Below are 15568 nucleotides of genomic sequence, written 5' to 3'. Positions count from 1 at the left end.
GCCACCTTTGATGTGTGTTTTAACGTGCAACCCAGAGATACTGCTATTAAAACTGCAAAAGAATGAAACTGAAGAGAAGATAGTGTTTTCAGGGTGTTTTTTCTAGCCCTGAATCATTTTAAGGTTATGGGATTTGAGATGTGCTTGTGGAATTTAGGGGCTCTAATGCACAATGTAGGTTGTGTTTAATCCCTTTGCTGTGCTCCTGACACACTGCAGCTGTCTGGATGCCTCTGTAAAGAGGCCTTGCTAAACATATCCTTCCTATAGGTGACGGGGAGGATGCAGAAGATGATGAGCAGAAGGGGCCTGAGCTGAAGCAGGCTTCCCGGCGGGATATGTACACCATCTGTCAAACAGCTGGGCTGGGTAAGAGCTGTGCTCTGTCATGCTGAGCTTGCATTGGCTTACCTGTAGAAGGAGAACTGATGGTTATGCTCAGTATAAGCTGCTTGTCCTTATTGGTTTTGTTGTTTCTCTGTTACCAGATGGCCTGGCTAAGAAGTTTGGTTTGACTCCTGAGCAGTTTGGAGAGAATCTCCGAGACAGTTACCAGCGTCACGAGACAGAGCAGTTCCCTGCAGAGCCCCTGGAGCTGGCCAAGGATTATGTGTGTAGGTCAGTGGGGGGGATGTGACACAAGGGAGGGGATCTGGGAGCATTCTCTAGTCCTAAGCCTTCATGTTGCCTTTTTGCTTTTAGTCAGTTCCCAAGCCCTGAAGCTGTGCTGGAAGGAGCCCGGTACATGGTGGCTTTGCAGATAGCCAGGGAGCCTTTGGTCAGGCAGGTCCTGAGACAGACTTTCCAAGAAAGAGCTAAAATCAACATTTCACCAACTAAAAAGGGGAAGAAGGTAAGGAAGGGGAGCTCTGACTCTGTGGGTCAATTCAGGGAAGGATCTAAATAACATACACTGCTCTTTTTGCATCTGAAACCTTCTCCCATGTCAGTGGCAACTCTGAATGAATCTGAGAGTAGCGTGTGAGCTGGGCTCTTGCAGAGGCCAGCTCAGCAGTATGCTGCATTTTTAGCCTCAGTGTTTCATCAGACCTGATTCTTGCTGTTGAGATGTTGCCTTCAATTATTGGAACAGTCTCTGTTTCTCTGGGACTGGGAAGGAATTCCACTGTGTCCTGCTGGGGAAGGAAATGCAGACTGGCAGGCGTAGGGGTGACGGGGTATTGAATAAAACCCATTGTCTGCTATGGTGTACAGAAGGGTCTTTCTTCATGAATGCCTTGCATGCATACTGACTTGTGTTTCCTCTCCCAGGATATTGATGAAGCCCACTATGCCTATTCCTTTAAATACTTGAAGAACAAGCCTGTGAAGGAGCTGCGAGATGACCAGTTCCTGAAAATGAGCCTGGCAGAGGACGAGGCACTGCTCACTATAGATATCAGCATTGACATGAAAGGAGTGGAGGGGTGAGTCCTCACTGGCCGTGCAACCCATGCCTTGGCAGAGCTTGTTCAGCCAGTGCTGCTGTGCTGTTAGAGCTCTTCTGTAACCCAAACTGCTCCTGGAAGTCATGGCCTAGTGCTTTCCTGCACCTTAAAGTCAGGCACCCTCTTAGGGACTTGGTTTTTTCTTCGTCTTAAAGAAGACTTAAGCAGACATCTCCCTTATCCATTTGAACTTTGAAGCCTTTAGGACTTTTGTGAAAGATGATGCTTTTTTTCCCCAGCTACACTCACTATGTGCTCCTTGGTTCCTTCCCTGCACATCTGAGGAGCCACACTGTGCAATGTGGGTGTGCTGGAGTGGCTGTGGCTTGCCCTGTGTTGTGCTGATCAGGCCTCTCTGTGCCACCAGCATGGCATTTGGCTGTGATCTGTCTCACAGCATAGCTCTTGCAGCTAAAGGACTGTTTGATGGAAGAATTGGCTCTTCTCTATAATTTCCAGGCACTCCCTGAAGCCAAGGTGCTGCTATTGCATCCCTGTGCAGGAATCTGCCAGTGGTGGTGTCAGTGAAGCCCTTTTATATCTCCTCCTCTCGTTTCTTGCAGCTATGGTAGTGACCAGACATACTTTGAGGAAATCAAGCAGTTCTATTACCGGGATGAGTTCAGCCATCAGGTGCAGGAGTGGAATCGGCAGCGTACGATGGCCATCGAGCGGTCCCTCAACCAGTTCCTCTACGTGCAGATGGCTAAAGAGCTGAAGAACAAGCTGCTGGTGGAGGCCAAGGATTATGTCCTCAAGGTGAGATGGGAGAGCTGGGATTACAAATGCATGCTGGAGACTGCTGCTGACAGGCCACACACAGGCTCTTGGGGAGGAGGAGGAGGAGGCAAGCAGGGGTCTGCATCTGGGTCTTTCCCAAGGTTGAAGAGAAAAGCAGATATCCCAATGGGAGGGAAGATGGGCTCCGTGGTGCTGGAGGGCTGGTCCCAATCCTGGCACAGTGCAGTCTTGCTACCTTGAGCAGTCTGTGACTGCTCCATCCCTGGCAGTGTTCAAGGCCAGGTTGGACAGCTTGGGCAACATAGTCTAATGTGAGGTGTCCCTGCCCATGGCAGGAGGTTGGAACTGGATGATCTTAAGGTCCTTTGCAACCCAAACCATTCTGTGATTCTATGACCTTCCCTCTTGGAGAAGGGCTCTGCCAAAGCACCTGCAGTGGATTTTCTCACTCCTCAATCTCCTTTTCTGTTCTACCAGGCTTGCAGCCGGAAACTGTACAACTGGTTAAAAGTAGCTTCCTACCGTCCTGATCAGCAAGTGGAGGAAGATGATGATTTCATGGATGAAAACCAAGGGAAGGGGATTCGGGTGCTGGGCATTGCCTTTTCCTCAGCCAGGTAGGAGGACAGGAATTGCCTCTGGATCCATGCACAGCTTTAGCAGTTCACTGTGTCTGAGGGATCTCTCTTTTGCAGGGACCACCCCGTGTTTTGTGCCCTTGTTAATGGAGAGGGTGAGGTTACAGACTTCCTTCGACTGCCACATTTCACAAAGAGAAGGAATGCCTGGCGTGAGGAGGAGAGGGAGAAGAAGGTGAGCCTTGGTGCAGCTATTGCTGGGGCAAATGTCTGCGTGTTGCATTTGGTACTATGCGATCCACTGTGGGCTGGAGAGGAATAGTCAGTCTGAAGGCAGTTCAGGCCTTGCCATTCTTGCATGCAAAAATACTGCCTTTTTCCCCACTCTGTAATTTTCCTGGCAGAAGAGTTGCTTCCAGTTATATCCCAGTTCATGTCTTGTGCTCCTCTTACGGGGAGTGGCACTTGGGCAGGCTTTTGACTTCCATTCCTACTTGCACTGATTTTCTGTAACACCAGAGCATGATGCCATCAGTCTTTCCTCTGCAGAGCTTTCCTGTCTGTCCTTACAGTGGTCAGGAGCTGCAAGGCTGGCATGTGGAGAAGACATTTAGCTGTGTTCATGGCATGGTGACAGATCAGGGTGGCACTGTGGGAGGATTTGCCCTGTGAAATAGGAAGCCAGGACTGGTTCAGTACCCAGGACTTGCTCAATACAGAAACTCTCCAGCTTTTCTGCTCTGACCTTTCTCGCTTCTCCTTCCAGGCCCAGGATATTGAAACCTTGAAAAAATTCCTTCTGAACAAGAAACCTCACGTGGTGACAATTGCAGGCGAGAACAGGTCAGTCTTCGTGTTCCTCCACTCCCCAGTCTCCTTGCAGTCCTTTCCTCATGCCTGTCCACATTTCACTGTTTCTGTCTGTGGGGTTATCTCCCAAAGTGATTCCAGGACCCAGCTTTGTGCTCTTCCCCTCAGTCCCCTTGGCTGTCTCTCCCTAGGGATGCTCAGATGCTGATGGAGGATGTAAAGAGAATTGTTCACGAGCTGGATCAAGGGCAGCAGCTGTCCTCTATTGGTGTGGAGCTGGTGGACAATGAACTGGCCATCCTCTACATGAACAGCAAGAAGTCTGAGGTGAACCTTCTGTTGTTTCAGCTATCCCTTAGTCTGTTTTCATTCTGCTGTCTCATCCTCTGTTGTGCTGGCCCAGTCTTGCATCATCCTTTGCCCCGTGTGATCCATCTAGACAGTGATGTACTGATCTTTGGATCAAGGCAAAGCATTTTAGGCTTCCCTGGAGAGATCAACACCAGATGTACAGAGTAGATATTGATGTAGTCTGAAATGAGTCTTGCTCAGCTGAGTGAGTGAGTGGGGTTGTTTCCTTCCTCGTTGCAGCAGAGCTCCTGGAAGCCTCTGACCTCAGCTCTCTTTGCACTGAGCACCAAATGCTTCCCTTGTTTCAGTCCCCATCTGATGTGTCTCTGCTGCTTGTGCTGCAAAGTGTGAAAACACCATCAGGGTTCTCCCTGATTCTCTTGCAGAATGAATTCAGGGATTACCCTCCTCTGCTGCGTCAAGCTGTCTCCCTTGCTCGCCGCATCCAGGACCCTCTCATAGAGTTTGCTCAGGTCTGCAGCTCTGACGAGGATATTCTCTGCCTGAAACTCCACCCTCTGCAGGTAACTTTTCCTCGTGAGATCCTTGGGCAAGGAAGATCTTTCTCTGCAAGAGAAGGTTGTCTGGGAAGCCTGGAACATTTTGCTGTCAAAGAAGAGTATTCCAAGTTGAACTGGTGCAAGTTCTACCTGTTTTATGCAATATTCAGGCTACAAAGCACCATTTTTTTGTCTCCTTTACCTCATCTGCCTCCTGCCTTTAGGCTGTTCTCAGGGGTAACTGAGGTGCAGTACAGCTCCCGGGAGCCAGCTTGTTATGTTTAGCACAGCTTGCTTATGGCAAAGTGTTGCAAGCATCTCGTTGTGAGGCTAACACCTCTCCTTTCTGTCAGGAGCATGTGGTGAAGGAGGAGCTGCTCAATGCCCTCTACTGCGAATTCATAAACCGTGTGAACGAGGTGGGAGTGGATGTCAATCGGGCCATTGCTCACCCTCACAGCCAGGCTTTGCTGCAGTATGTGTGTGGCCTGGGACCACGCAAAGGCACTCATCTGCTAAAGGTAAGGAGGCTTCCGTCCCTGCCTACAGAAACAGTGCATCAGAGGGCCTGATGGCAGTGCTGTTAGGAGATGAGTCAGGGTCCTGTGTGCCAGATGCAGCTGACAGCTCCATTGACATGTGTTTTAGTAGGTGTTATCTCACTGCACCCAACCCTGAAGCTATGCATAGACTTGTGTCCTTGATAGACCCAAGCAGGTCCATCAATCCTGCGTAGCTCCTGAACCCACAGGGGTAGATGCACTGTTACGGTAGCAAGACGCCTCCACGCTGTAGAAAACACAAGGCAAAAAGCCAGTGCTTTTCCCAAAAGTTGGAGCTGTTCCATGTGGAATCATCTTCTTTCATACACGCAGGCAGGGAGCAACAATTTGAGTTGTTGAGATTTATATCAGATGGTTTGAACACTGCAGTGTCCAGTGTGAGTCCTCTGCTTTTCTTCAAGATCCCTTGTGTTTGAATAGCAAGGTTTATACTATTCCCTCTCTTTCCAGATCTTAAAACAAAACAACACACGTCTGGAGAACAGGACCCAGCTGGTTACCATGTGCCACATGGGACCCAAGGTGTTTATCAACTGTGCTGGCTTCATCAAGATTGACACGGCGTCGCTGGGCGATAGGTGGGTATTGGGTTGTATTCAGTGTATGGAGTTAGCATGAGCAATAGGCTGAAGCAGTCTTGTACCCTGGAGCCCATATCCCAGGAATTTCTGTGTGGCCCCTCTGATTTCTAGCCAAGTTCAGGTATTGTTGGTTATTAATCTGATTCCTGAGAGCAGCTAAACTCGTACAGCAGTGTGAGCTGCAGAGCAGTAATTATATACGTTTGAAAGATCCTTTGTGGTCAAGAGGAATTAAACTAAAACCAGTTATTCCCTAACACAGTCCTTATGCATGTCCATCAGGAACCCGTGTGCACTTCGGCTTAGCTTCTGCTGGTCCTACCAACAGTGTTTTACTTCTCTGAAGTTCCAAACTTGAGGGATAACTCAGCAATTCAGCTTCCTCTTAAACTAGTAGCAATATTGGGAAGCTTGTAGAGCATTAGGTGGCTGGTAACTGAACAAGAGAGAGGTTTTTGGAGGACAGCAGTAACCTAATTCCTAAATCTCTAGCATCCAAAATGCCTGGCTGTATCTTTGCAGCAGAGGAGCTGCAGACTGGAATTTGTCATGTCTTGCCTTGGCTCCTGTTGATTAGCAAGGAAGAATTCATGGTGTCCTTTTTAGTTTGCTCCACAGAGGACAGCAGTGGCAGAGCAGACACGCAGCCAGTTGTGGTACTCAACAGTGTGCTTTATTATTGAGCTGAAGGGGGTGACTCTGGAACCCTGCAGAGCCTTTATCTGAATATTGCTTTGTTTCAGCACTGATTCCTACATCGAAGTCCTAGATGGGTCCAGGGTCCATCCTGAAACCTATGAATGGGCAAGAAAAATGGCAGTGGATGCCTTGGAATATGACGAGTCGGCGGAGGATGCTAATCCTGCAGGAGCTCTAGAGGAGATCCTGGAAAACCCCGAGCGTCTGAAGGACCTGGATCTCGATGCCTTTGCTGAAGAACTGGAAAGACAGGTACACTGGGGGTTCCTGGTGCTGAGAACCAGAGGGAAGCTCTGCTGTCCAGCTCAGTTTCTTATGTTTTAGAGCTGGTGACCCTTATCCTTTGTAGGAGCTGAGCATTTAGCTGTTGTAAAATGTATAAACAGCCAGCGTGAGTATTCGGTGTGTGACAGTGGCATGTAGTAAATGCTTACACATGGGGCAGAGGGAGGAAGGAGGCCAGAGACAGTAATTAGACCATTTGAGCTGTTCTCTCTGGAATTACCTACTTTCTGAATGTATTGGTACTTTCAACCTCAACATCCTGTAACTGAGTTTGATGGTGGATTCTTCTTTGTATTCCCCTTTTTAAATTTACTGTTTGATGAGTTCCTTGAATTCTTTAATAACTTACACTGGATTCCATACTCACCTCCTTCCTGCTGCTCATGGCTTTATAACCCTTGAATACCACACAGGGCTATGGTGACAAGCATATCACTTTATATGACATTCGAGCTGAACTAAGCTGCAGGTACAAGGACCTGAGAACCCCATATCGTTCTCCAAACACAGAAGAGGTCTTCAATATGCTGACCAAAGAAACTCCAGAGACTTTCTATATAGGTACATCCCTGGTTTCTGTCATCCTACGTTGACTTAAGATGTGTAAAGGTGGGGCAGAGGGATCTTGGTGAGCGTGATGTTGGGACGGTGCTATGGTTGCATGTATCTGAAGTAGCTTTTCTGGGTAGTCTTCTAACATCTTCATGTGCAACTACCTTAGACTGAGGGGACTGCCCTTCCCTGCAGATGGCTTGCAGTTGTTCAGTCTTCCCTTCTCCTCTCCCATCACACCACAGGTAAAATGATCATCTGCAATGTGACTGGGATAGCCCACAGGCGGCCGCAAGGAGAGAGCTACGACCAGGCGATACGGAACGATGAGACTGGCCTTTGGCAGTGTCCTTTCTGTCAGCAGGACAACTTCCCAGAGCTCAGCGAGGTGCGGCTGCTTCTTATGGGTCTGTCTTTGTTGAGAGCCTGCTATCAGCAGGCTTGAGTATTTTGTAGGGCTCTTGGGAGACAAGATACCAGAGCTACAATTGTGTCTGCACTGCCCAGTCTGAATGTGGCCTTTGGCTGCAAGTATCTGTTCCATTTTAGACTAATTGCTTCAGTATAGATTTGACAGCTCCTTTATGGCTACATTATGGATTTTAGTGAATTGTGCTAGGAGGGAAATGGACCTGGGGCTAAGCTGACCACTTCGTTGCAGATACATAAAGCAGGATTGTTTGTGGTCTAGGATTGTGTTTTACGCAAAGAAACTGCCTGTGACACTGAGAACAGAAGGTTGTTTTGCCACCTTCTCAACTTTAAGAACTTATCTGGACTCCCTGCTGCTTAATGCAGCTGTACTTTAGGTCTCTTCTAAACACTGCTGAATTCCAGCCATGGTAATCCATGACTTTAAAACCCTATAGCATTCATTAGAAACCAGCCCTAGCTGCGGGCTTGTGTTCAGGGTCTGAAAATGTTCTGACCTTCCTGGTTGCAAAGAGCCATAAGCTCTTTGCATATCCTATTTTTGGACAGCACACATTGAAGTCCTCTGTTCCCTGCCCTTCCACATGTCTTTGCTGGCTGCACCAGTTTGCTGACACAGCTTTTAGACTTGTTTTGAGTGTTAGCTGCTGGGGCTATTTTGTTTCCATGCTGAATGACTTTTACTTTTGCCTTGCTCAAGGTTTGGAACCACTTTGACAGCGGTTCCTGCCCAGGTCAGGCCATTGGAGTGAAGACGCGTCTGGATAATGGTGTTGCTGGCTTCATCCCAACAAAATTTCTTAGTGATAAGGTGGTCAAGCGGCCAGAAGAAAGAGTGAAGGTATGAAAGCAGTGGATTTCCGTATATCCAGTAAGAGCTGGAAGAGCCTGGAGCCAGTACTGAAGGGTTTGGTTAACAGCACTGTTCCCTAAATGACTTTTCAAACCTTACTTTCATTTAAGGACTTTGAATCAGCAGCAAGTTCAGGTTCTGGTTAATGTCTTTGTCCCACAGTGCAAATCTCTCTTGGCAGCTGGTGGGAACCATGTTAATCAGTTAACATGTTGCACTGCAGAAGGATTTATTATCATCTGGCTAAAGCCTGGGTTTGGGAGACCAGAAGGCATTCTAATGCAGAGCTGCCCTTTGTTTTGGCTTTCTAAAGAGTTCACACAACTGCTGCTAGGTATGCAGGGGTCACTTTCCTTCTCTCATAGCTTTTTCTTCTGTGTCAGTTCATTTCTGGAGGTCAGTTACTGGTCCAGAGTTACAGGTCTTGCTCAGGACAGGACCTGGGTTCTGGAAGACACAGAATCACATATTTTTATCACAAGATAAAATAGAGGTTTAAGATCTTTTCTGTCTTTTGGGGTCCCCCTGACAGTCCATGCAGGTGATGGATAATCCTGTAAGCTCAAAGGTCTCTTAGCATTTCTTTCAAGAGCTGTTAACTTCAGCACGGTTAACTGGACTGAGACATTGCGCTTGTTGTGATGGTGTTTTCTTTCCCATTTTATTAGAGCAGTCCTTTGGATGTCTTCCACTCTGTTTCTGAACAGACTGAACTGCTTTCTTGTACATATTGAAGTCCAGTTTTGCCATTCCCATTGTAAAAGATATGTAAAACAGCAAACTTTATTGTCCTCAGCCTCCAGACATGCAGTTTCCTGTGTGGTCTGGAGCATAGGTAGTAGACTTTGCTGGAGAACTGCCCATTTTGCCTTTAATCTCTTTTGATTCTAGTCATCTTTGGGATCAATTGATTATCAGTTTGAACTGAAGGCTGACTTTCAAAGGTTGTATCAGTCTGAAGTAGATGAGGTAGTTTGTACTTCATATTGGCAGCATGACCCTGCACAGATTGCTCTGTAGCACAGGGAGGCTGGTGTATCAGCCAGACCTGCTGAGGAGCTTTGCCTGCCCCTCTCCTGTAGGTGGGAATGACCGTTCACTGCAGGATTATGAAGATTGACATTGAGAAGTTCAGTGCAGACCTGACCTGCAGGACCTCAGACCTGATGGATAAGAACAATGAGTGGAAACTGCCTAAAGACACCTACTACGACTTTGACTCTGAGGCAGCAGATCACAAACAGGAGGAAGACCTGAAAAGAAAGCAGCAGCGGACAAGTGAGCCTCTAATTTTATTCTCCCTCATAATGCCAACATTCCCAGGGTGCTTCAGGGGAATAACCACAGTTAGGCATGTAGCTGTAGTAAAGCAGTTCCTCTTGGAAGCCTGAACACTCTCTTTGTTCCCTAGCATACATCAAGAGAGTAATTGCTCACCCATCATTCCACAACATTAGCTTCAAGCAAGCTGAGAAGATGATGGAGACCATGGACCAAGGGGATGTGATTATTCGGCCAAGTAGCAAAGGGGAGAACCACTTGACTGTCACCTGGAAGGTGAATGATGGGATTTACCAGCATGTGGATGTCCGAGAAGAAGGCAAGGAGAATGCCTTCAGCCTGGGCTCCATGCTTTGGATTAACACAGAGGTAAGAGCCCTGCAGAGCATGCCAGGGAGGGAGAAGTAACTTTTTGGCAGGGACAGGTTGGCACAGCCTTTCTGTCCTTGCAGCTGCTTTCAGACTGTTGGAGAGTAAATTCCATTGCAGTTCTGCAGATTCTTAAACAATCCAGCGTTGCTGTGCAGAATATATATCTGAGAGCTGCACACTAGAAGAAGAGTTCATCATCATGCACCCTAAATACTTCTTTAAATGTGTTTGTTCAAAGGAGTTTGAAGACCTGGATGAAATTGTTGCTCGCTATGTCCAGCCAATGGCTTCTTTTGCCAGAGACCTGTTGAATCACAAATACTACCAGGACTGCAACGGTGGAGACAAGAAGGTAAGCCTATGCTGGGATGTAATAGCTTCTGTAGGAGATATAGGAGTATTATAGAAATTTCTTTGCCTCAGGACAGGTCTTAAACTCTTTGTGTCTGTCATAAGCTGCTGCTGGAGTGAGCTCTCTGGTCTTCCTCTTGCTGCTTGGGGCTTGGCAGTCACTTTCCAGCTATAGCTACGGGAGATTGAGTCTGGGAGCAGTGGAGATAGGAGAGCAATGGGAGTATGGTGTGCTCCAGCAGCGTGCCAGAGCAGCAAAGGGTGGCCTTGTCAGCAAATATCACTGAGAGCAATTTGCTTTCTGTGACCTGGTGACATTTGTGCACCAACCCTGTGCAGAAACAGTGTAGCTTGTGGTCCTTGTTGGATTGTGAGCATCAGGGCTGGGAAGGAAAAGGGCTGACCACAGCACGGAGGGACATATCCACAGGCTCTGTGTGTTGCTGGAAATGTAGAATCTCCTTGAGCGTTTCTCTTTTTTCTCTCTTTAATTAGAAGCTGGAAGAGCTGCTGATAAAGACCAAGAAAGAGAAGCCAACGTTTATTCCCTACTTTATTAGTGCCTGTAAAGATCTACCTGGCAAATTCCTCTTGGGATATCAGCCTCGAGGCAAACCAAGGTAAGTGAGAGGCAAGCCCAACATCTGCAGCTGAGTACTGCCAGTAGCACACCTCAGCTTACTGCTGCCAGTTTTCCTTCCACCCCCTGTCAGTGTGAGGGTGCAGCTATGGCTCTGAGGCAGCCTGCAACCTCAAGTCCTCTCCTGCATTCACCACTCCTCACAGGATAGAGTATGTGACAGTGACACCAGAAGGATTCCGCTACCGGGGCCAGGTCTTCCCTACTGTGAACGGACTCTTCCGATGGTTTAAGGATCATTATCAGGACCCTGTTCCAGGTGAGCACCCCAAAACTTGAGTGCCTCAGCTGTCTTGCCTTTCAGCCAAGTGGCCCTGCAGAAAAGGCTGGGCATGTCCCTTTCCTCTCCCTTACCCTCCTGCTCACATCATTCCCTGATAATGCAGCATGTTGCCTGCTTATTCAAATCCTGAGTTTCAGCTGCTCTTCCAGGAGGACTAATCCATCTCTCTTGGTTTGTATTTCATACAGGTATTACCCCAAGCAGTAGCAGTCGGACCAGGACTCCAGCCTCCATTAATGCTACTCCAGCTAACATTAACCTGGCAGGTCAGTGCAGGCCCAATTTCCTGGTTGGAATTGGGATGCGAGCTCCTCCTCCAGGCTCTGCTTTGTCTAACGTGATGGGTCTTTCTTGCAGACCTGACCCGTGCAGTGAATGCTCTACCACAGAACATGACTTCCCAGATGTTCAGTGCCATCGCTGCCGTGACAGGCCAGGGACAGAATCCAAATGCCACCCCTGCACAATGGGCATCCAGTCAGTATGGCTATGGAGGCAGCGGAGGTGGCAGCAGCGCGTACCACGTAGGTGTCACTTAAGTTTAAAGGTTGGAGCAGATGGTCCTTGAGGTCTTTTCTGACCTGGTATTCTGTGATTCTATGAAGTTCCTGAGAGGAGGTGCTGAATGGCTTCTCCTTGCTGCTAGAAACCATCCATGGGGGCTCCACTGTAAGCCTGAGTGGTTACTCATTGCCTGGGTCCTAGTTGTGGTACCAGTGGGGCCTGGCTGGATTCTTGTACCAGGTTTCTTCTTGCCTCCTGTGGCTGAAGAAATGAGGCCCATAACACAGCCCTGCTCTGGGGAGAGTGGAAGCAAATAGCAAAGTGGATCTGGCCTCCAAGGAATGTGGCAGGGTAGAGAGGTGGGATCCAGCAGTGAGGGTGCACAACCTTCTGATTGTGCCCCTGGACTGGCAACGTGAGCTGCCAGGGGAAGAGATTAGCTGTGAAACTATGTGCTGAGGTTGCAGGGCTTTTCAGCTCAGCGTGCTAATCTCCGAGCTGCACCGGCAGGAGAACACCTCAGCCTGACCCAACACCCAGAGGCTTTGCAGGGAATAAGATGGAATTGGACAGTTTCAGCTTACACTGAAGCCTTTCCTCATGTGTGCTGGTGCCTGCCTCCTCCCAGCCCACACTGCCAGCTCCATCAAGGCTAAATCCAGCTGCAGAAGGACTGAGGTGCCCCAGTACAAAAAACACACCCAGCCATTAGAGACCTGATGAAGAGGTGCTGCAAGACAAGGCTTGCAGGGAGGAGTGATTCTTTTTTAGACCACCTTGGGAGGCTTTCATGGAGTTTGGCACAGCAAACGCTGAGCTGGGGAGAGGCAGGGACTGTAGATAACTCAATGTGTTAATCATCAAGACAATCTGAATGAAAAGGGAGGTGAGCACCAGGAGGCAGAGACTAAACACTCCGCTGGGCTGAGCCAGCCAGCTTGGGATCTGGGAGGGAGCCATCTCGGAAGCTGCTGTGCTCACAGGGGAAGAATTCATCTGTTCTTCAAGCCCACTGTGGGATGTCATTCCTGCTAGCTTGCCCCAAGTATCTTCTGTGCCCATCTCTTGCAGCCCTTACCTCTGCTTGGCTTCAGCATCTCCCCTTGTACCCTGCGTGGGGTGATCAAGGAAGGCAGGCTGCGGGGGTCAGGTTGGGTGGGCAATCAGGGCACCTCAGGGGAACAAATGCCCTGTGCTCAGCAGGGTGTTGCTCATTGTGCCCTGCAGCCCCCATTCCCTGGGCAACAGTCACTGCAAACCTCTCCTTGCCCAGATGAGGGGCTCCAGCAGGGCTGGGAGAGCACAGGAAGGATGTGCACCAGCCTCCTGGGTGAGGAGGGCAATGCAGAGCATGTCAGAGCTGCACCCCACAGCCCAGCAGGGTTTGCCTCTGTTCTAACACCATCTTCTCTCTGCAGGTCTTCACGACTCCAGCACAGCAACCAGTGGCCACCCCTCTGATGACCCCCAGTTACTCCTACACTACCCCCAGCCAGCCGATCACAACACCCCAGTACCAGCTCCAGGCCAACACCACACCCCAGTCCACCCAGTCCCAGACACAGTCCCAACCATCATCCAGCTCCAGGCAGAGGCAGCAGCCAAAGTGAGTGACCCCAGTGCTGGGTGCACGTGTATCTGTGTGTCCCATCTTCATTGCTGTGTTGATTTTTGTGGAACCAGTGTGGTGGGGTTACATTGCACCTTACTGCATGGGATCTTTGGGGAGGGAGGGATGGAAGCTCTCCCATCGTGTGCCTCACGGTGTGCCTGTGTCATTGCAGGACCACGAATCACGCTGCCATAGACTGGGGGAAGATGGCCGAGCAGTGGCTGCAGGAGAAGGAGGCTGAACGGAGGAAACAGAAGCAGAGGTTGACTCCTCGCCCGTCTCCCAGCCCCATGATCGAGAGCACACCCATGTCCATCGCTGGGGACGCCACACCACTGCTGGATGAGATGGATCGATAGGTCCTGCTGGGCCTGACCCGAATCCTCCACTCTCTTGTCTGGGAAGGGGAGAAGGGAGTGAACAGTTGAAAACAACTTCCCTTCCCTTAGCCACATAACTCCTGTTTTATACATCGTGGGAAAAGACTCTTGGTGATGTGCACCTGAGCAAATGAATAGACTTGGCAGGGCTGGTCTAAATATATATACTATATATAAAAAATTATATCATAGGAAGGGACACTGCAGTGGTCTCTGTGTTCTAGGCCCTGGTTCACCAGTTTGGAAGCTCAGCAAAGTAATTCTGATGTCAAATGAGTCTGTCCTTGTCCATGAACAGCAGTTCTGCTTTCACCACAAAGACTAGGAAGCAAAAGTAGCTGGAAGTGCAGACCATTGGCCTGGAGTGAGCCTGTTTCATCTGGATTCTCCCAAACCCTGACTGTCATCTCTGAGGCCGGAGAGCACAGAAACCACAGGGGTTGTGACAAGCAAACCCGAGTTCTCAGTTTCTGTGGTGGTTTGCTCCATGTTTTCATGCTCTGCCAACCCCTGGCTGTGTTCATAGGGGTCCAGCACAGCAGCTCTGGAGCTCGGAGTCTTGCTGTCGTACCAAAGGCTTGCTCCTTCCTCTGGCTTCTTTCGGAACGATATTTATTTAGTTTTGATTAATTATTTCTTTTCTAATCAGACTGCAAAGCAAAACACCAGCCAACAGCAGCTTTCCCAAGCACGAGACAGACACGTGGGGCTGGAACACAGCTTGCTCCTATGGTGAACACGAAGCAGCCGGGCGTGCATGGCATCCTGCTCCGTATCTGCTTAACCCTGCCCACTTGTAACCAAGAGGGGTGAATAAATAGTGTTTCTACTGAGCTCTAGCTGAGAGGTTTTCTGCCTGCACCCCGTGCTGCCTGCCTGCCCTCTCCTCTTAGCAATGGACTTGCTTAGAAGCAGAGCTCAGAGGTGGAAGTGGATGCTCCTTCTTCCTTTTGCTGCTTGGAGCATGCTGAAACTCTCATGGAGAAGCTGATTTCTGTTGAGCTGATGAATGATGGTTTGGTTTGGATGCGTCTAACAGAGATATCACATCGATATCTGGGATACCTCCTGGAATCCTGTGTCTCTCTGGCTGGGAGAGGTACTGAGGGGGCTTGGGAAGGGGCAGGCAATGTTGGATAACTTTGGTCATGTCAGAAACAGCCCACTGTGGTATTGCAGCACCGAGAGCCATTTCTGAACTGGAGAGTTCCTGCTGCACACACTTGCCTCTTTCCTGCTTTGTTAGTAGGGATTTTCTATGGAAGCAGAGCCTTTGTTCCTTCCAAGGGCTCCTGGTCAGCCTCCTCTCTCTAGGAAGTGAGCAAGAACAGCAGATCTTCAGAAAACAAAGGTCTTTTTTGCATGTAAATGCTCCTGAAGAATGGCAGCGACCCAGGAGACAAAGCAAAGCTGTTTTCACAGAGAAATGCAGGTCCTGGCTTGGTCACCATCTCCTCTGCAGTACTGGGGGGGCTGACACGGTGCTGTTCCCCTCTTGCAGCCCCGCAGGCCGGGCTGGGGACATGTGTGGGGCCCGGGGCTGCGGCACTTGCAGCTCTACTAACCTTAACGCTATTTTTTTATGTTCTGAACTCTGTATGATGGGAATTGGAGTGGGAGCAGCTCCTCCACAGGGATATGTCTGACCCAGGGGTGGGGGTTAGTTGTGTGTTCTCTGCTCCCTTTTCTTTTGGCTGTCTTTTGGGTTTAGTTTCCCCCTTACCCTCAATAAAAACTCTACTTTTGGGACGC

General features: G+C 49.2%; 1 protein-coding gene across 2 annotated transcripts in view; it reads left to right on the top strand.

The window, feature by feature from the left end:
- Nucleotides 1-15568, top strand: part of SUPT6H (SPT6 homolog, histone chaperone and transcription elongation factor) — a 27754-nt gene extending 12186 nt beyond the window's left edge. For both annotated transcript variants that reach the window (XM_030472529.1, XM_030472530.1), the window contains exons 13-37: nt 271-369; nt 489-618; nt 703-853; nt 1273-1427; nt 2012-2207; nt 2667-2806; nt 2885-3002; nt 3534-3610; nt 3769-3904; nt 4315-4452; nt 4782-4949; nt 5442-5569; nt 6316-6523; nt 6970-7117; nt 7354-7496; nt 8241-8381; nt 9476-9671; nt 9805-10043; nt 10285-10398; nt 10893-11017; nt 11184-11296; nt 11509-11586; nt 11678-11844; nt 13243-13430; nt 13609-15568. In XM_030472529.1, coding sequence (XP_030328389.1) covers nt 271-369; nt 489-618; nt 703-853; nt 1273-1427; nt 2012-2207; nt 2667-2806; nt 2885-3002; nt 3534-3610; nt 3769-3904; nt 4315-4452; nt 4782-4949; nt 5442-5569; nt 6316-6523; nt 6970-7117; nt 7354-7496; nt 8241-8381; nt 9476-9671; nt 9805-10043; nt 10285-10398; nt 10893-11017; nt 11184-11296; nt 11509-11586; nt 11678-11844; nt 13243-13430; nt 13609-13795 — 3683 coding nt within the window. In that variant the 3' untranslated portion in view covers nt 13796-15568. The remainder of the gene's footprint in view (nt 1-270; nt 370-488; nt 619-702; nt 854-1272; nt 1428-2011; nt 2208-2666; nt 2807-2884; nt 3003-3533; nt 3611-3768; nt 3905-4314; nt 4453-4781; nt 4950-5441; nt 5570-6315; nt 6524-6969; nt 7118-7353; nt 7497-8240; nt 8382-9475; nt 9672-9804; nt 10044-10284; nt 10399-10892; nt 11018-11183; nt 11297-11508; nt 11587-11677; nt 11845-13242; nt 13431-13608) is intronic.

This window comes from Strigops habroptila (genome assembly GCF_004027225.2).
Source record: "Strigops habroptila isolate Jane chromosome 13 unlocalized genomic scaffold, bStrHab1.2.pri S16, whole genome shotgun sequence".
Taxonomy (NCBI): Eukaryota; Metazoa; Chordata; class Aves; order Psittaciformes; family Psittacidae; genus Strigops; species Strigops habroptila.
The sequence above is the reverse complement of the archived record's forward strand: the minus strand, read 5'-3'. Positions and strand labels throughout refer to the sequence as shown.